The 20,764-nt window shown below is 38.1% G+C and overlaps 1 protein-coding gene across 4 annotated transcripts in view; it reads left to right on the top strand.

Moving 5' to 3' along the window:
- BLTP1 (bridge-like lipid transfer protein family member 1) overlaps nt 1–20,764 on the top strand; it is an 86,758-nt gene that overhangs the window by 29,696 nt on the left and 36,298 nt on the right. For all 4 annotated transcript variants that reach the window (XM_021554956.2, XM_021554953.2, XM_021554951.2 and 1 more), the window contains exons 19-40: nt 79–287; nt 2,640–2,867; nt 3,452–3,589; nt 3,841–4,017; nt 5,667–5,795; nt 5,970–6,089; nt 7,663–7,940; nt 8,053–8,303; nt 8,758–9,016; nt 9,414–10,257; nt 11,048–11,118; nt 11,589–11,762; nt 12,051–12,171; nt 12,980–13,126; nt 13,461–13,588; nt 13,701–13,903; nt 15,294–15,491; nt 16,103–16,314; nt 16,548–16,699; nt 17,571–17,721; nt 18,544–18,696; nt 19,918–20,158. In XM_021554956.2, the coding sequence (XP_021410631.2) occupies nt 79–287; nt 2,640–2,867; nt 3,452–3,589; nt 3,841–4,017; nt 5,667–5,795; nt 5,970–6,089; nt 7,663–7,940; nt 8,053–8,303; nt 8,758–9,016; nt 9,414–10,257; nt 11,048–11,118; nt 11,589–11,762; nt 12,051–12,171; nt 12,980–13,126; nt 13,461–13,588; nt 13,701–13,903; nt 15,294–15,491; nt 16,103–16,314; nt 16,548–16,699; nt 17,571–17,721; nt 18,544–18,696; nt 19,918–20,158 (4,584 nt within the window). The remainder of the gene's footprint in view (nt 1–78; nt 288–2,639; nt 2,868–3,451; nt 3,590–3,840; nt 4,018–5,666; nt 5,796–5,969; nt 6,090–7,662; nt 7,941–8,052; nt 8,304–8,757; nt 9,017–9,413; nt 10,258–11,047; nt 11,119–11,588; nt 11,763–12,050; nt 12,172–12,979; nt 13,127–13,460; nt 13,589–13,700; nt 13,904–15,293; nt 15,492–16,102; nt 16,315–16,547; nt 16,700–17,570; nt 17,722–18,543; nt 18,697–19,917; nt 20,159–20,764) is intronic.

Below are 20,764 nucleotides of genomic sequence, written 5' to 3'. Positions count from 1 at the left end.
TCCTTTTGGCTGAACTTTGTCCAACAGAAGCCGAAGTTGTAATTAAAATCTATTTTCTACTCTTCTTTTGCTCCTAAGTGTCAGAAATGGAAGAAACCATGTTGTCTGTGCTAAGGCCATCACAGAAAACCGGCGACAGTGTGATTTCATCTCCCACAGCTTCCACCCGCCTTCCCCTGGACCCCTCGGAGCTGCCCCCGGATAAGCTCCACGTGGAGCTGGAACTCTCCCCAGATTCCCAGATAACCCTGTATGGACCCTTGCTCAAAGCCTTTCTCTCCATCAAGGTAGGCAAAGGAGCACGACTTGTAAAATTTATGGGTGGCCATTTGTAGGAAAGGGAAATAATTAGTTTTGAAATGGAAAATTCAAATTCTGAAGGATATGTGAATTTGGATGAAAACTTTTGGTAGGTACTAGTTCTAGTTGAGAATTGCTTTGGTGATCTGGTATAGCTGGGATGAATTTTATTGTCACAGGTTTTTGAAAAGACTTATTCTTTCAAGAAATACTGCATGTTCTCGACATGTGCAGAAAATGTCTTCTTTCAGTTTTCCACTAGTAAAATAAGAAAGTATTCCATGATTATGACTAGAACTTATCTAGACTCCAATTTTTACGCCAAGTTATACCAGAACCCATGTTTTTGGTGCATTTTAAGTTCTGCAATGTGTTGTTTTTCTTAGCTAGATTCCATGACATTTCTGGAGTTAGGATCATGGAGGGGACTGGGGAAGAACATGAGAATAAGCTGAATTTAAAAAGCTTCTTCAGTAAATATTGGAGAAGGATTATGCATCCTTTTCTTGGCATTAATCTATTATGCTTTAGAATGCGTGTTTGGTTTTTTTGCTGTCTTCTCTTCCATGGCTGATTTTTTTAGGGTGTCTAAGTTTAATTCCTTCCCATCTCTCTCACCCTCCCTTGTGGTGACAAAAGCCAAGGGAGTTGAATGTGTCGATTCTGTTTGACTAACAGCAAAATGCTTGGGGTTTGGTTGATTTTTGTGGTTGGTTTTTTTTTTGTTTGTTTTTTTTTTTTTTTTTTTTTTTTTTTTTTGGTGGGTTTTTTGCTGGTTTGTTTTTCTCTGAACATCTGTTTCAACCTGTGCAGATCTAGGCTAAGGTAATGCTTCTGGAGGCTGGCATTTTAGAGCAGAGATTGAGACATTTTCTGAGACAGGTGATCAATATAAGGACTCACTGAAACAGTAATTTTCATGAGTTTTCCATCAAGTATAGCATGTAAACAATGAGTAGTAGAAAATACTGTTTTGTAGAGTATAGGACTTTGAAATATGCTCATTATTTTTTCATGTTGTCGATAAAATAAATAGGATTAAAATTAGGCCAGTACTGCATCTTGAAGACTTGATTTTTCCTGGTACAGAGCAAATGAAGCCATGTTTGAATTGTTTATTGAACATTCTTTTTGAATCCCATAAATTCACGAGGGAGTTGTGGCTTTTCAAGCAAAGCAGCACCATTTCAGTGCTTTTTGTCTCTGGAGATAAATGCAAACAGTGCTATGTTAGATCCCTGATTCTGTAACTATTTCATTTTTAGGTGCCGATTTCTCATGTGAAATTTAGCTTTTCTATTCTAACTCTCAAGAGAAATTTTTGATTTACAGCTTGTTTATGAAAATGTGCATTTATTGCTCTTTTAAGTATTTTTGTGATTTTCTTTAGAACTTTTAGTCCAGCTGTGCTGGGATCATCTCTTGAAAGATTTCTAGGTTTTTTTATGTTTGTTTTCCTGACTTGTGGTTGTTTTCAGTTTGTTTTCATTGATTTTTATTTAACACGTGGTGTAGAGATCCCTGGACACGCATTGTCCATGCAGTTTTGTTAAGCTTTCTAATCTTGGGAGGTAGTTTTTTGGTGTAGCACACCCTGCTAAAGGGTTTACTGTCTGGAAATGAATGCTTTATTAGGTCCTGGTATTCACATCAGGAATTGTCCAAGTGAGTTTACTGGAGCACCTACCACCCTCTGCTGGGTCTGCCTTATTAAAAATCACTGGAAGAAAATTCTTGAGAGTTTAGCTTTTCTTTTAAGGGAGAAGATGTGATAGATTGCCAGAAACCTGATGGATTTTCTGTTTCCCGGTAGAATTTGGCAGTGTTACTTTAGCCTTAGATAATTGAAGAGGATTTGCTTAGACACAAGGTGGCTTTTAGCTCTTACCCGAGCAAGAAATGTTTATGACCTAGTGTTTCAAAGCATGTTTAAGACTTTTAAGCCTGATGAAAAAAAGGTTCAGAAAGTTGGATGAGGCTGACTTCCTGCAGGATGTGTTTTGTGTTCGTACTCTGTTATGTATCTTTAAAAGCACAAAATCTGTTTAAAAGTGTCAGTAATAATATTTCATTTACTTCTGTTGCACATGTCTCAAAACTAGTACTGTGAGAACTACTGAAATACCTTCATTTTCTGCAAAGCACAAAGCCTAAATTTGCACATTTAAACTATCCAGCTTTCATAAAATAGAAGTATCCATGTTGATTTAGCTGTACGTTATAGCAATGCCACTTATTTTATGGAGGATGAAAACCAGAAGATTTTATTTGTATTTCAGTTCATTGCCTGCAAGTTTTTCATTTGTTTTCCATATTATCATAACAATTCTTTTTTCTAGGAAAATTATTTTGGGGAAGATGACATGTACACTGATTTTGAGGAGGTTATTTCAAGCCCTGTTTTGTCTCTGTCAACATCCTCAAGCTCTGGCTGGACAGCTGTAGGAGTGGAGAATGACAGAAAAGAAAATGAAATTTCAGTCAAGCCTGTTCACCCTCTTACTTTACGCCCATGGGATATCACTGTGCTTGTTAATTTGTACAAAGTGCATGGGAGATTGCCAGTGGTAAGTACTTTGTAATAATAAAAGAATTTGCTTCATGTAATTTATTTTTTTTAGTTTCATAATCTGGACCACAGTTAACTGCCTGGAACATTTAATTGCTGTGGTGCTTACCAAAATGTAAAGATTATCTACCGAAATGTGTAGATACTCTCTACTTAAACTGTGCCTGTCTAAACAACTTTGAGACAGGATTTATTCTGCTTATCTGTGAGGCAGAACTGGATATTTTTTTTAATATGTTTGTTATTCCCAGAACTTGATTTGTGTGATATTTTTGATTGACCATTACAATTTCTCTGCTGATTAGCAAATTTGTCTTATAATGGTGCAGTCTGCTCTATGCTCCTGAGTTTTGAGGGGACCCCAGCATAAAAAATCCAGATAGAATATTGGGTCCACTCAAATATTTTTGAATTGTTGTTTATTGTTGTCTAAAGGTTTTTGAAGTTGCACAGACTTCTTGAGTATTCACTGAGAGGAAAATGGGCATACTTCCTGCTCACAGGTTTGCAGCTGATAGTAAAGTTTCAGACATGTTATGTACTTTCTGTTTCTGAAACGGATGTGTTTATCTTTTATTTCAGCATTGCAGTCCAGATGGTCCAGACTGCCCTACAGCTTTCTTGGAGAGGCTGTGTTTCGAGATGAAGAAAGGGTTTAGAGAAACAATGCTTCAGCTTGTATTGTCTCCAGTGAATCTCTTTCTGAATGACAATTATCAGGTAGTCCATCAGTGTTTGTGTGGTTGGATTGTGGAAGTTGTGTTGATTTTAACATTGAATTCTTTTTTGGTAGAAACTTTCCTGCTATGCAAAGGTCTTATTAAGGCTTGTGAATCATAAGAAAAATCTGATGCATATTTTGTAAAAATCTTTTATTTTTGTCCAAATTTTTTTATCAGCAAAATAAATAGCATTAAATTAGGCTAGTGTTTTTTTCCAAGAATTGCCTCTCACCTCCTTTTCCTTGGCAGCGCCCTGCAGTGGACGAGGTGCTCCGGGAGGGTCACATCAGCCTGTCGGGCCTGCAGCTCCGTGCCCATGCCATGTTTTCCGCGGAAGGGCTGCCCCTGGGAAGTGACACTTTGGAATACGCCTGGCTGATAGATGTGCAGGCTGGAAGCCTCACAGCCAAAGTGACAGCACCACAGGTACCATCTAGAAACCAATCTGATGTACTGAAGTATTATTCTTCTTCTTCTAGAACTGGTGCAGTGTGGATTTCTGGAAAGTGCATGATCTGTGCCTTAAGTAACCTTTACTTTATAGCTTTAAAATCTAATAATTTCTGTAAAGGGACAGGAGATGCCATTGTCAGAGTGATTTTTTAAAGTAAGAGGCGAATGAGATAATTTGTGGGAGTGTAGTATGAACAGGTCTCAGGAGTAGCTGCTCACTGCATAAATTCCGCTCCATGTTCCCACTGGAACATAGTTTGCTTTCCCAGTATTGCACTTTGTTAGGTCAGTCTTAGCACTATCTCCTTTTAATTTTGCCATTTATGTTACATTTGTCTTTCCGCCTAGGTGAATGACTCCAAGTGTATAACAGGTAGATAATTTTGATTTATTTCTACTGTAGTCTGACAGATCTTTAAAGAAGGGTTGCTTTGCCAGTGTATTCTGAGGCACAAGAAAAGTACATGCATCCTATTTAGTAATTAGTATTTGTTTTCGTTATTTTTAATTTTTAAGACACTCCTGCATCTTCTTGTTCCTCTAAAAATTGGTATTATTTTCTAGGATTAAGCACATATTTAATTGGGGGACTTCAGCAGCAAGTAAAACAATGCATACTAGCAAGTTCAGTAAATCTAATAGCTGTTTTCTTGCTACATATAGAGACATTTGTGATGGTGCTTCCCAAAATGCTGCCACTGAATTAGAGGATCTGTAGGATTTACTCCGCTTCCCTGTGGTTCAAAATTAAACTTTGTTGATTCAGAGTACTCCAAGGTTAACAAACATTTCTTAAGGCTTAATGCAGCTGAAGTATATTCTTTCCTTATAAAGCCATTCTCAATTGTATGCAATTATATTTTTTTTAGTTTTCAGCACTTGAATTTGCTGTTTTGGGTTCATTGGCTTTTTTTCTTCCATAGTGTGATGTATTGCAAGAATTTGCGAAGGGACTACACTGAACGGAGGAGGAGAATTTTGTGCAGGACAGTCATAGCTAGATTAAATTCCATTCAAATTACTGCTGATTTTAAGTGCCCTTTCCTTTGGCAAGGCAAAGGAAACCCATTTCCCTCTCATAACAGAGACAGACGGTCATGAATCATTTCCTTTATGAGCGGGCTAACTCTATAAAAGACTTAAATCAACAATAGGCTAATTACTAGGTCTAGCAAGAATCAGCAGAGTTTCAGTGAGCCAGTTTCTTCCTGTGCTATCTAAATGTAACTTGGTTGCTTTTATAAAAGCAAATCTGACATTTAAATTAGGAATGGTAATGAAGCGCCTTAAGCTATTCTTCGCGATAAAGTTGGGGGAGCTCTGTCTTTAGAATGAAGTTCTCAGCTGACTGCAAGAGCAAAATCTGATGTCTTTCATTAAGAAATAATTTAGGAAATTGTTTACTATCACCGTGCTTTTCCATGAAAAAGTACAGAGTTGCATGTCTTGCGCACAAGAATAAAGATCAACCTTGAGTAGCAAGAAGGTGCTGCAGCCAGGAGGGTGTGCTGAAGCCTCCTGCTCACATCCCAGCCCTAGGGGTTGTTCTCTGTTCTCCATGGAACACCACAAGTCCATCTTGTGTGGGTGGTGATGGACAATGTGCTGTTGTTTGCTTACAGCTCGCCTGTCTTCTGGAATGGGGGCAGACCTTTGTGTTCCACGTGGTGTGCCGGGAGTTTGAGCTGGAGAGGCCCAAATCTGTAATCCTGTGCCAGCACGGCATCGATCGCCGCTTCTGTGACCCAAAGGTACCTTTTCATCCATCCCTGCTGCTCACGAGACATGCACAGGTTCTCTGGAACACTTCAGAAATCCACCCTTAATGTTAACAGAACATAAATAAAAGGATCAGCCCAAACTAAGCTCCTGATAGATGTTTATATGCTTTTTCCCTTTATTCTTTCTTTTCCCTTTCCCTTCAGACGAACTCTGTGCCTGGGCCATGCCCAGCGTCTGACGACTTAAAGTACACAATGACGCGCTTAGCCATGGATGGAGCAGATCTCTATGTGGTAGAACATGGCTGTGCCACCAATATCAAGGTAAAAATATTTATCTTAACAGCAATTAAAATACTTTGTCAATTGAGTTTTGTTTTTTTGTTAGAATATCTACCTGATTTGATGGGTGGCTTGCATGCAATGGTTTAAGCGGAATTTCTAAAACTTTTTAGTGATAAAATCTGATCATGGACTGGGCCAGGAGTAGATCAGTTTGGCTTCTATTTAATAATTGCATTAATTATGTTGGCAAGTGGTGAGGAGGGGGTATATGTCTCCCAAAATAAAAGTGGAAGCTGCAGATTTGGTGTAAATTAATTTTGAATACCCTAGGCAATATAAATCTCAGTGTTTGTACCTGAGAGTTGATAAGAACTTGTGCTCTGAATTAATAATTCAGCTAATGGAAATGATTGATATGGATCATGTACAAGTCAGTGCTGGATAACTCACAATCCTCTTGTGTGAATTTACATGTATCTTTGGTAGAGAAGGGAGTAGTGCTTGCACTACTTCATGACTGAATCCTCTGTTCAAAAAGGGCTGTGCAGAGAAAAGCTGATATTCTCTCCATTGTCCTACTGCACAGGAAAAAAAGGAATAATTTACTCAGTGTAGGAAAATAAGTTTAGATACAGTTAAGTTATGGTAACAACAGCAAAGAAGAAAACCACCATGCTGACATAACTGAGTAGTAATTGTGCTGTTAATAAATGCAGTTTTAAATGGTAGACTTAAAAGTTTTGGGCACAGCTTCTCATTATGACCAAGAATCTAACTAAAGGGCACTGGTAATTATTTTAAACATTTTTTTAATGACGTGATATCTCATAATTTGACTGGCTTTCTGCCCTGTGGCAGTAAAGAAGTATGTTTGAGCCTCCAAATTCCTTTGAATCCAATATTAAAAAGTGCCATCATAAATATTAACAGTGTCTGCAGGCATAAATATGAATGGCAGTATTTTCAAAGGCAGCTTAATAGCCTGAACCACTCTAGAAGATTATATCCTGAATGTGTTTCATTCAAATTAAAAAAAAAAAAAAGGTTTCCTTTATAATCTGTGACAGAGATGAGAAACAATAATTTAATATTAACCCTGTGGGTAGCTCTTCCGTGGCTGGTTTGTCTTTCATCTTTGCTTGGTTTAGAGAAGGGAAACTCCATCTGAAATTTCAGGAGCTTCATGGTGGCATTTCAGAGAGGACTGAAGCTGTGCAGGAAACCTGATCCAATGTCTTCAGATTATATGAAGTTTGAATAAGTTTGAAAGTTTCAGATTTTTCGGGTTTTAGATGACAGTGAAGAAGTTAATTATTTAAGTTTTTTAAAGTTTCATGACAGTGTCTGTTGACAGTTCTTTTCTGTTTTTATCTGTTTACGAAAGGATACTTCTAAGTAATTCTTTTTTTGTTATGTAAAAACTGCCTGAGATTAATTTCTAAGATTGCCTTGTTTTGTGTGTATGCTGACTTGCAAATAGAACTGCTTCCCCAGAGAGAATTTTACTGAGACCTTTTTGGGCTGTAGGTTGGTGTGTGTTAACTGGTTTAAGGCCACTCTTCTTTGCTTCACTGACAAACAGTCAGAGTTCCTGTTTAAATTCTGTTTCCAGATGGGTGCCATACGCATTGCAAACTGCAACCTCCACAACCAGTCTGTCGGGGAAGGCATCAGCGCTGCCATCCAGGACCTGCAGCTCAGGCAATACGTCGAGCAGGTGAACAACTGCAGAACTGGCCTCCAGCCAATACTGAGGAGGGCATACTGGCTGGAAGCTGGCTCTGTCAACCTGGGCCTCATCACTGCTGACATTGCTTTAGCTGCAGATCATCCTTCTAAACACGAGGTGCAGAGGCATTTCTTGGAAACGCACGATAACCGAACCAAGAGGTGAGCGATGCGGTCAAGGGAGGTGCATTTGAGAGGAATATTTGTTAATCTTGCTTTCACTAAGCTTCAGTGTGGTCTGGTGTTTTGTTTTCTGCTCTCCTTCCTTTTGTAGGTTGTGGTTTTTGTGGCCTGATGATAATTTGAGAAATAAGAGAAGCAAGAACAAGTGTGGCTGTCTTGGAGGCTGTCGATTCTTTGGTGGCACCTTAACAGGACTGGATTTTTTCAAACTTGAAGAACTGACACCTTCAAGCAGCTCTGCTTTCTCAAGCACAAGTGCAGAATCTGATATGTTTTATGGGCAGTCCTTACTGCAGCCAGGAGAATGGATAATAACAAAGGAGATTCCTAAAATTTTAGATGGTGAGAGAACACACTGTACTGTATTTTTACTCTATTTTGCCCAAAAACATAAATTCTTAATGTTTTGCTATTTATAGTCTTTATGAATCTGATTAATAAAGTACAATTGCTTGTGCTCTAGTGACCTGACTCCTTCTAAGACCAGACAGAGCTTGAGCAAGCTTTCATATGCTGGATTTTTATATTAATGTGCACTTCCTTGCTGAGCAAAAAGGAGATTTTTGACTTGTTCTACTTAAATAGAAAGTAGCCAACTGGGACAATCTGATGTTGATTTTATTACAGTGACAATGCTGACGTGATTTTATTAATTTTTGTCAGGACAGCATGCTAGTATGTGCATGCATATCAAAACTAGGGCTTTTATTTAATAATGATTTTTATTTCAGTAGTCAGGGAAGAGTCCAGTTGTGTTATCAGATATTCAGTTTTTCTTTTCCTTCCCTGATCCTAGGTAAAGCAAATGGTGTCAAAAGAAAAGACTGGGACTGCAGATCTGTGGGGATAGAAGTGGAAAGGAAAGCGCAACACCTGAGCCTCCAAGTGCCGCTGCGCTCCCACAGCTCCTCCTCCTCTTCAGAGGAAACAAGCAGCTCCAGTGCTGCCCTGCCCTTGCTTGCAGGGGAGAAGGACAGCCCCTCATCCACTGCTGAGGATCACCTGGGACAGAAGGAGTTCCTGCCCAGTGCAAAAAGGGAAGATGCTCATGGAAGGTTAGTAGTCTTGTCCAGGTAGGCATATAATTCTACTCTTGAATGCTCTAAAATGTAAGAAAAGCCTTTGATTTAGCTATTTTTCAAGTGTTAATGATGCTGCTGAAATGTGCTTCCTAGTTGGAATGCTGATTTGGACCTCTAATAGGGGATGATTACCTGAGCAAGGGAGAAAATCCAGCATGTAAAGATACCCGCACTTGCTGTTAAATGTTTGGTTTTACATCCTCTGTATGTAGACAAGTGGCGGAGTTCAGTATGTAACGAGCATTATGAAAATAATAGCTGTGCTAATAGAGAGTCACAGAATCACTGGTGCATTTGGCAGCTGCTACAGTGCAGGAAGAGAATCATTAGTAATGAAATAAGCAAGTGAGGTGTTTATTTCTGTTCCCAGTGTGACGGTGGAGGGTGCAGAGGGCCGGCCTGCATCCCCTGGCCCCCAGGAGAGGCCCGTGGGCCAGTCCCCTATGAGGTCCCCCCTGAAGAGACAAGCGTCCGTGTGCTCCACGCGGCTGGGCAGCACCAAGAGCCTGACGGCAGCGTTCTACGGGGACAAGCAGCCCGTCCCTGTGGGAGTGCAGTTCAGCAGCGACGTGTCCCGCAGCGACGAGAACGTCCTGGACTCCCCAAAGCAGAGGAGGAGCTTTGGCTCTTTCCCCTACACGCCGTCAGCAGATTCAAACTCATTCCACCAGTACCGCTCCATGGATTCCAGCATGTCCATGGCGGATAGCGAGGCTTATTTTTCAGCTGCAGAAGAGTTTGAGCCAATAAGCAGTGATGAAGGTCCAGGAACCTATCCAGGGAGGAAGAAGAGAAAAAAGCAAGCTCAGAAAGCTGAATACAGTAGGGGGTCTATTTATCACAGTGTGGAAGGACCCTTAACAAGCACAATCCATAGAGAAATCAGTCAAGACATGAAAACATTGCCAATTAAGACTCATCCTTCCCAGGCTTCATTTGTTTCAGCTCTGGGAGGAGATGATGAACACGTTGACAACATGTACATCCTGGACTCTGAGAAGACTGTGGAACGTGAGCAAATCACTTCCCAGCAACCTGTAATGGCATGTTACCAAAATTACCTGACACAGTTCCAGGTGACCAACTGGTCAGTAAAGCATCCAACTAACAAAAGAACTTCCAAATCCTCGTTGCATCGCCCTTTAGATCTTGACACACCAACGAGTGAGGAAAGTTCCTCATCTTTTGAGCAACTCTCTGTCCCAACTTTTAAGGTATGGAAGATGGAGGAGTAGAGAAAGAATTCAAAATAACTTAAAATTACTTAGTACCAGTTGTGTGAATAAGCTACAAGAAACTTGAAATTTCTTTGCTTTTAGTTAAACGTTGAGTTTCTGACTTCAGATCATGGGTCTGAGTGGCTGTAAGGTTGTGGTCAGAAAAAGATGGAGTTAGAATTCTGTGGATGTGTGTTCTGAATTATCGTTGTTGTACATAAAAATGCTGTCTGTTGAATGATATGCAACTGGAGGACATTTGTGAGTTTTGTTTAAAATACATTATACAGAACTGCAACAGCAGTACAGTTGAGACTGATAAAGTATAATTCAGGCTCTCAGTCCTTTGTTTCAAAATTAAATTGCAACTTAGATTTAGGAAATTATTTTTTTAAGTGACCTGAGCATATATGCTTAAGGAAGGAGCTGAACTGAAATATATGAAAAAAAAAAATGGAAGTTACTTGATAAAAAACAGGTGTTTTATATCACTCTGGAATTGAATTTATAATTTTGCAGAAAATGTTTGTTTGATGCAAACCTTATGTAGATTAGTATTTGAAGGGGTTTTTTAAAAGCAATAAATTAATGTTTATGTAAAAGCAGTGTAATATGATTTTTCAAGGAATTTAAAAAGCAAACCTAGGAGTTCCTGTAACCTGTATTGGATAATCTAAGAGTTCTTTTAAGAAAAACAGCTTTAAGGGGAATTTTAAAAGATCCCTTGGTTGGGGTTTTTATCATTTGTGGAAGCAATGTAATAAACTTCTTTGCACTTTTATCTTAGATTGTTAAACAGGGTCTCACAGCTAATTCATTACTGGACAGAGGCATGCAGCTTACAGGATCAACATCTAAGTAAGTTGAACACATAATGTATGTTACATTATTGGCATATTTTTCAAGAGTAGGATTTTCCTATACTCTTCTGAAATATTTTGGCTCCCGCTAGCCCTTGCAAAATTTGATTTACAGCAGTAGTTTTCAGTACCAGATCTACTTTAGAACAGGTCACTGTATTATGAAATATTTGGGTTTGGTCGAGCAGAAAGTACACAGTGTAAGCATTAAATTATTTCATCTGTATGTTTTCAAGATTACGAATGGTGATTTCATTTAGATGAATTTGGAGGTGCTATTGACAAGTGTCCATTTCATTGCCAGAAGCTTAACTTGAATTTAGGGAGGGCCTTACCCTGGGATTGCAAGATGTACAGTAGAAGAAACCTGCTGTTATGTGGATTTTATTAAGAGTTAAAATGATACCAGAACACTTTTGTATTTGTTTTTACAAAGCCTGATCATTGATGTGTGTTTGACTTGTTTAGCACACCTTACACTCCCTTGGATAAGAAGTCTGCAGAGAATACGGATGATGAAACAATAACAGAGGAATGGACGTTGGATCACCCGGTCTTCCAGACACGGACAACGGCAATCGTGGAAGTAAAAGGAACTGTAGATGTAGTTCTCACTCCTCTTGTAGCAGAGGCACTGGACAGGTAATTTTATTTTGATAGTACTAAAAATTGTCTAAAATCACAGCTGTTTCGTTCAGCAAAGGCTTGGGTAAAACAACTGAATAGCGTGGCTGTCGCAACAGCAGGGCCTGGTGCCCACCCACCGGATGTAATTCTGCATTTCCTATTAGGTGGCTGGAAGAATGGGAAGTGCCCTTTGTGTCTGTCAGTGCTTGTTTTTCCTCTGTAGTGTTAATTGCATGAGGCTGTTGGTATGCCATGTGAAGCTGGGAGTTTCAGTGGTCTCTTGTGGCTGTTTTCCCCTCACAGGTACATCGAGGCCATGGTGCACTGTGCCAGCTCCCGGCACCCAGCAGCAATCGTGGATGACCTGCACTGCAAAGTCCTGAGGGATGCTGTGCAGAACAGCAAGACCAGCTTCTCAGAAAATGTGAGGAAGGGACAAGGAAATCCACATTGATTTAAGAGAATGCTCTTTTCTTTATCTTACATAGAAAGTGTTTTAACTGAATTTAGTGTTTTGAGATATAATAGTTAAATGCTGTATTAATTTGGAATGCATACTTACATGGATTTTCATAATCAGGTCTTACATATTGTCTTTCAATGTCCAGAAGTCTTTTACAGGATTGAAGTTTTTCTGTTTTGGATGTTGTAGAGTAATTTCCATCAGATCAAATCACACATTCTCTTCTTTGAAATTACTATAGTTGGTATTAAGGATTGCATTCATCTCAGTGAGATGTTACTTATTATTTTATGGTAGTTAGAAAGAGCTTTGCATGTGCTTGCGGCCTTTTTTTTTGCAGTTCATCTGAGACCTTAAAAAATTAATTCAACTTAAACAGAATTGTATAATAGTTCTACAGAATTAGGTGTTCTTTCTGTCCAATGTAATGACTATATTTATATTCTATGGTTTCTTAGACTTCACAGTGTAGTGGACATTAATAACATGCTTCATAGTAAGTTATTTTATATAACTTACATGTGTAGAATTCAAACTTCCAGCTGAAGTCTGGTTGTTAAAGTTCACTGCAGAATGGCACTGCTGCCCTTATGGTTTTAGACCTAGTGTACCTTTAAGTGCTGCAGCCCTTGTTCTGGAAATCATGGTAAATTGCCTAAAATAAAGTCAGAATCTCTTGCTGGTTCAATGCTAATAAAATATCCTTTTACTCCCGAGCTCAGAAACTCTTGAATTTGTGCTAATAAATTATTTTTCTCTCCTCTTCAAGTTGTCTTCGAAGCAAGACATCAGAGGAACAAAAATAGACACCACCACAACAGGAACAACAAACCAGGGACCAGCACAGACCAATCTCTCACTTAAGCAAGATAATGTGACAATTAAAGGTCTTCAGGCCAATGTTACAGTTCCAAAGGTAACAACTTTTTTTTAAGCTTATCAGTGGAAAAGTGCCTCACAAAATGATCTTTATTTTGGATCCTTGTTTGTTCCCTAAAATCTGAAGTGAAGCTGTGCATTTCTGCTCGAGAACTAAAGTTTTGAACTTTGGAGCTGCTTAATTTTATGGTGGTAGGCATGCAGTAGCTAAATATCAAACACCATAGGAGTAACTGGCTTCCATGTCGTGGGTGTCACGGTTTTATTTTTCTTTTTACTGAAAGTATAAGACAAGGTTCTGTCAGAAATTAGTGATGAATGTAACATGCTATTCTAAATGTCTTTACTCTTTGATGGAATTCTATGTACAGGTGAACCTGTGCTTGCTACAAGCATCTGTGGATGAATCCCCAGGAGTTTCTTCCAGCAAAACAGTGACTCACGTTTCTCTGGTAGCTTTGTGTTTTGATAGAATTGCAACTCAAGTTCGTATGAACAGGTAAGAACAGTACATGCCACTATTTGTCATAAACTTCAGACATGTTTCATTTCATTGTTTTTGTTTACCTTGAGGTTTGCTTAATTGCTTTTTTCTCCCTGATATTATAAAGGGGTATAGTTGAGGAGACTTCGAACAATGCAGAAACTGGGAGGAATTCTGTCACGTTTGAGCGTTACATTCAAACCAGCAAAATGCAGCCTCAGTCTTCTGGCTCACTGAGATCCAATTCTGGAGCAGAAAAAGGAAAAGAAATTGCTGCTAAATTGAACATACATCGTGTTCATGGACAGCTGAGAGGTCTTGATACAACAGGTATTGAACAATATTAAAATATGGAAATGTCCGTTTTAATAGAAGGAAGTAGTTACAGTTGGTCTTGATTTTGTAGTTTGTGTTGTAGGTTTTTTATCAACATGGATAAAAAGCTACTTGCACCTACAGCTTTTCAAGATACTTGAAAAAGAAGTTGGGGATGAATTATTATTCCACAAAGTGGTAGATGTAGACTTAGGCAAATTAAAAGCTGTCAAGACAGACTTGTAAGCAGTTTGTGTGGCAGTTGTTTTGCCCTGTAAATATTGATGTACACTGCTGGAATTTGAGGCCTGAGCTCCCTTCCTCCCAGCTAATCTCTTTTCAGCTGCCATTTTTTGTCACCTTTTGCAGGGAATGAATTACACTTATTTGCTTTCTTGCTGCATTGTAACACTTTAAACAATGTGCCTGTTCTTCCAGAAATTTCAGCATGACAACCTGTAGATTTTTAACTATAACGACTCTAAAGCTGAAAATGAGATCTACCCAACTGACTTCCATGTTGTTTGTGTTAAGGAAATGCCTTCAAGAAGCTATGACTTAAATGTTGCTGTAACTCCTGATCCTGGAAGAGCTAACCAGGAAAAGATGACCAAAAGTAGAGGCGGTTTTTGTTAAACTGCTTCAATTTTGGTGGAATCTACACCAGTTTTTACTCGATTCCGTAAGAAACAGGAGTGTTCAGACATAAGGAATTACAGGATGATTAAAAATACACAATAAATAAATAAACAACAGAAAATCACACTGCTGTGCAAAGATGAGTGAGCAAATCAAATTGGAAGAAAACAAAAACAGAGAACACTGAAACCTCTCTTTTTACTTAGTCATGGATAGAATCTTAGCAGTAGTGCCCTGTGTTGGGTATGTTATAGACATTCAAGGGGGCCAGTTTTGGAGCACTATCCAAGAAAAGTCATCATCTTCTGCTTAAAAGATCTGAGAATGAGCCTTTCTAAGGATCTTAGCATCTCATGTTTACTTTAAAAGTGAGTGCAGTTACAAATTGGAGGCAGAGTAAGGATTAGAAGGGATATAATGGACTCAGTGTAGTTCCTTGCCTGAGGTATTTGACCTTTAGGTATAAAATGATTTTAAATGTTGCTCAGTCCTTGGTTTTTTTTTTCATATTTAAAAATTATCCTGCTCATATTAACAGACCAGGAGCAAGGTTTTTTTACCCTCTTTTTGTGCTTATTTTTCTTGCTCGTGTTTCAAGTTTAAACTTTTTCTTTCTTTTTTTTTTTTCCTCCCTCCTGTTTGAGAAATACCAAAGGGATAACTCCCACAAAACTCCCTCAACTTCAGAGAGCTTTTTGGAAGATGTAAAGTTTTTTCCATTTTGGAGCAAAGTAGTAAATATTAATTTATCTATTTCCTTTCACAGATATTGGAACTTGTGCAATAACAGCAATTCCTTTTGGGAAATCAAAAGTACTTTTTACTTTGGAAGAGTTGGATGAGTTCACTTTCGTGGATGAAACAGATCAACAAGCTGTTCCAGATGTAGCTCGAATTGGTCCTAGTCAAGAGAAGTGGGGTTGGATAATGTTTGAGTGTGGAATTGAAAATTTAACTATAAAAGGTAAAGCTTTTCAAGGCTGCGTTTTATTTTGTTTTCAGAGATTACTGACTGAATTCTGTTGTTAGGTCTTCTGACTTAGCAATTAGTTGATTAGAAATTGTTCAACTGGGTGATGCTGAATAGTACATGTCTGTGGTAAATAAATTTCTTAGGTTATACAATGAAGACATTTTTAGTTGTAAGTGTCACTAGTAATATATATTAAATAATTTCTCATAAACTGGTTTAATCAGTTTCTGAACTTAAGGTTGAAATTGATGCTTTCACTCATCACTCAAATACTCATCCACAGGAAGTGCATTATAGAGCCAGAGTTCATCTCTGGGAGGGGAAAGCTAGTCACAGAAAGTTAATAAAACCCCGCAGTATGCGTGTGTTTTCTATCATCTGACTTACTTTTTTTCAGAGAGTAATATTTAAAAAGTCTTTTTGTGAGTACTCTTCAACTACTTGTGGTAAACCATCAGAAGCTTGAAATTGTAGTGATAAGTTGTTGAATAAAATGGTAATGCATCTTGTTTAACCAAAATCATGTGTATTTCTCTTCTTAAGGGCCATAACTTACAACTGTTTATGTGCTGCCAACCTTTACAGTCTGAGTGTTTTTACAGGGGGAAGACAGTCTGGGGCAGTGCTGTATAACACATTTGGAGTAATGGGCAAATCAAGAGAGACAGAGAGAGGTGGATTGCTTGCATCAAACAACTCTTCAGATTCCCCCACTGGTAGTGGTTACAACACTGATGTATCTGAAGATAACCTCCCTTGTGACAGAATAAGTCCCTCTTCAGATATTAATGGAAATTCAGTTTCAGATGAGCAGGTATGTCCAAACTGGGTAGAAATCATTAGACACTCATCCTGTTTGCTTAGACACTAAACTTCCAGCTTTCTGCAGGGTCCCTTGGGAGGATTAGTGAACAGCATTAGTTTATTTTGCTTTGCCTAAATGCCTGTGGGAAAAAAAAAAAGCATTTATGGTATGTTAGTGTCTTTCAGTGTAATAATTTTGGAAGACAATTTCCCTTCTAACTTAATGATTCCTTGTTTTTGAAGGATGAAGGTGTTGAATCAGATGATCTGAAAAAAGATATCCCCTTGATGCCTCCTCCTCCTGACTCCTGCAGCATGAAGTTGACAATCAAAGAAATTTGGTTTAGTTTTGCAGCTCCCACCAATGTGCGCTCCCCAGCCCATATATATTCAAGGTATAATTTTACCTGATATAAAAGAGAGAAAATGGCAGCAGCTCTGCTTTGTTAATTTGCATTTGTATTTGGTAGGTTCTGAATGGAATTTTTAGCTTCTTTGGAAATTATAATTTTGAGTTTGTATGTATCACAGTAAGACTTGTTTCAGTTTTTTACTGTTTTCATTTCTATGGAAGTGCTGCTAGAAAATTCTTAGTTAGATGTGAGTAAAAGAAGAAAAAAGGAAGAGTAAAAAATCCAAGTGAAAGCAAAAGCTGTCACTAAGAGCTTCTGGTGAGTTGGAAATGTATGAGGGAGAAAAGCAGGGGAAGATGTTTGTTTTGAGTGGGTGAAGTGCCAATGAAGAGAACAGCTCAGTGCTTTTGGTATTCAACCTGATAACATGCATGATCTGATTGCCATTGCACTATAAAGTTCAAGATGTCTTTGTAACATAGTTTTTCACATTGTGTATATTGAATAAGCCAAATATTTCAGTTTGTCAGTATAGAGCCATAAGCTAGAAAATAGTCTGCTCGTACTCTTGCCTCAGCCCTTTAGCAAAAGTCCTTCATGACATGTAACACTTCATGTGGGATTCAGTCAGTGATGACAATTTCAAACTCTATTATTTCAGTAGGGAGTACAAATGGGAAAAGGAAGGAATAGCAGTAGCACAAGTGGGAAGAATCATAAGTGTGTGAGTGAGTAAATCAAAAATTGCCTCAGGTACTTTTTGCCAGTTCTTGTTTTCTGGGCAGTATGTCTGTGTTTATTACTTTGCATCAATGTCTTACCTATTTGACTGTCACTCATAACAGCATCAGAAAATGCTGCTTATTGCTGCTGCTGCCTGTGAACATGCCTTTCTCTTTATTTGTCTCCACAGGCAGCTGAATCTCCTGAGCACTGCCACGCCTGCAGTTGGTGCTTGGCTTGTTCCCATTGATCAAGTGAAATCATCATTAAATAAGCTGGAAACTGAAGGGACCCTTCGAATCTGTGCTGTTATGGGGTGCATTATGACGGAAGCTCTAGAGGTAAATAACCTTTATAAAATCAATGAGCCTGTCAGAACAGGACAGCATGATAGATTATATATAGGTTTTGGAATTCTGGATGTTTTTGCTGGCAAAATTAGAGCATCTTTAGTGAGCCTTTGGAATTGGTCGTAAGAGTTCATGAAAAGCTGTGCTTTTCTGAAATTCTGAAATTCACAGTCTGAATTTCAGAGCCAAGTCTCATGCTTATTACAGGAATGCACCTCCAGGTGAAATAAGAATAAGAAATATGGCAGTAGTGCCTGGTATATTTTATGAAGTATTTTTGTTTGCTGTTGGTTTGATTGGCACCATCTAGTGGGAAGATTTGGACGTGATACCCATGCTAAGATCCTGTCTTGCATAGTGAGGTGGATGACCTAAGTGTGATGCTGGTTTTATGCTCTGCTCAGAAATTATGCTTTGCAGCAGCCTCTTATTCCTATCTCCTTTCCTTTTCTTCTTCCTGCCTTCTTTCTACATTAAACAAAATTTTAGAAAGTGCCTGTTTTGTCTTTAACTAGGAATAAACTGTTTCTTCGAAAATTGCAATTGGCTTTGCCTGTCTGTTAGTCCAGATGTAACTTTATAAGGCTTGCAATTTGAATCCAGGTTTTTCTTTTATTACTTCAAATATATAAATAAGCATCCAGAATTATTTTTCACATGCAGTATTTAAAATCGGGTGGGTATCCATGAGGTAAATCCTTGTTGCAGAAGTTCAAAAATAAGTGAGAAGATTGCCTCATAGATGAAATCTTGTCATTGATGCTCTGTTTGCAAGTATATTCATATGTTGAAAATGTTTTTATTTTAATCTAGAATAAAAGTGTGCATTTCCCTCTGAGAAGCAAATACAACAGGCTTACCAAAGTGGCTCGTTTTTTGCAAGAAAATCCCTCTTGTTTACTCTGTAATATATTGCACCATTACCTTCATCAAGCAAATTACTCCATTATTGAGGATGCCACAATGGTGAGTTACCCAAGAAAACTGGAAATGTGTTTCCTTTAGTTTCAAATATGCTGATTCTAATTTCTTAAATTTGGCATCAGTTTGAGGAAGGTTAACAAACAAGAAAACATAACCCAAACTCATATGCATTATTAAAGTGATAAGTAGATACTTTTTCTATTATTTCATTTTCTTTGACATCTGCTATTTTTGTTATGACTTACATATATGCATAATATTTATGAACTATTAGTAAATACATGAGATCATAAACCAAAAAGGGATGTCTTTAAAGCTGTAAATGGCTTTTATCAGATTTCATTCCCTCTCTGTCATATTTCAATGGCCTTTTAATAAGATTTAATTTCTCATGGTTTTAAAATTGAATAAATCTCAGTTATTGAGGCAAGTGCACGAACTGGGTCATTTATTCCAAATTCTCTCCTTGGAACTAGTTTTCATGTCTTCTAGAAACACAAGGGTAGTGCAGACAGTTTAAGGAAGGAACTAGAATTGTACAAACTTTAGGGTTTAAGAGTCGAGTATTTTTCTTGGTGGCTTTAGAATATAAATGCCTAGATTGTAGTGGGAAATAGTTATTTGAACAAACATCAGGGATAAGGGAGGAGTGTTTATTCCTGATTTTGTGTCATTTTTATAATCCAATTCCACAGCTGTCAGATTTAAATACTGTGTTTTTTAGCATGTTCAGCTGAGAACCAGTGATCAGTTTGTGGCACAAATAGCACAGTTTGATTTGTGGTCAAAATACTAAGCTTTTGTTTTCTGTAGGACAAATCAGTGATGTAATCAAAACAATCTCTATATTTGGCCTCAAATTTCTTTTCCTAAAATTCTTCTTATGAGCAATAGTCAAAACAATCTTTTTAATTTCAGTTCTGTTTGTACAGAGTTGCTATGAATCTTAGCCCATAGTTCAGACTCTGATAATTACACAAGTGCTTTTAGCTTCATATTTAGCAAGTCTGTTTGCCATTATTTATTTTTGGCCCCCTTGGGCTAGATCCTCAGATCATGTAGTTAAACATATTTATGGTGTTCAATGAAGCTGTAATTTTTTTATCTCTTAGCTCCCTGGCTTCTTGCTTGATGTGTTGCGGTGCCAGCATGTTTGTCATAAACCTCTTAAATATAGAGATTTAAGAGCGCTTTGACTTTTTGTCTCCTCCAGTTTACTTCAAAATGCTGTGATATGAATTTTTATTTTTATTTTATTTAAAGAGTGATGGCCTTCCTGCCTTAGTGACCTTAAAGAAAGGTCTGGTTGCCTTAGCAAGGCAGTGGATGAAGTTCATTGTGGTCACCCCAGCCTTTAAAGGAGTCAGCTTGCACAGACCAACCCAGCCAATGAAGCTGCAGCCAAATGCCTGCCACGAGCATGAGGATGGCCTTGGACTGGACAACGGAGGGGGCCTTCAGAGTGACACGAGTGCTGATGGAGCAGAGTTTGAATTTGATGCAGGTATTTTCGTGTTACTGTCCCCTTAACAATTCATAGGGACAAACAGCTCCTCTCAGATGTGTATCTTTTTTACTTTTAATGCTTGACACATTATAATCTTTTTAGAATGATCAATCTTCTTTTCTTAATCACCTTCATTCTGAAGCTGCTGCTAACAATGGTAATTATAGTATTACAATAATTAGTGCTTGTTCAGGGAAAAACAAAACAGGGGACCTCTTTCTTCACATCTTTTGTCTTGTCTTTTTCCTGCACAAAATAAATCAATTTAGTTATTTGCTACCTTTCAATTAAAAGCCAGTCAGCAGTTAGCAGATTTAAGAGAGCCAAGATGTTTGTGTGAGAAACTTGTATGTAATAATCATACAGTATAATGGAACTTTTTGTCCCTTCTCTCAAATATATGTTTTGATTAAGCAGATACACTTAGATGATTAATCAAAACCCAGCCCACCCCTTTCTGAGGAGTTCTTATTTGTCTATAAATCATACAACACTGTGTATGTGTGTGCCAGCACTGGGAAGCTCATGGCTGCTTGTAGATAAATGTGCCTGATAATAGATAATCTTAGTTCTCCAATTATATCTAAATGAGGACAACTGTTT

Source organism: Lonchura striata, chromosome 4 (assembly GCF_046129695.1).
Source record: "Lonchura striata isolate bLonStr1 chromosome 4, bLonStr1.mat, whole genome shotgun sequence".
Taxonomy (NCBI): Eukaryota; Metazoa; Chordata; class Aves; order Passeriformes; family Estrildidae; genus Lonchura; species Lonchura striata.
Note: the sequence above shows the minus strand (reverse complement) of the source record. Positions and strands in the feature narration are given on the sequence as shown.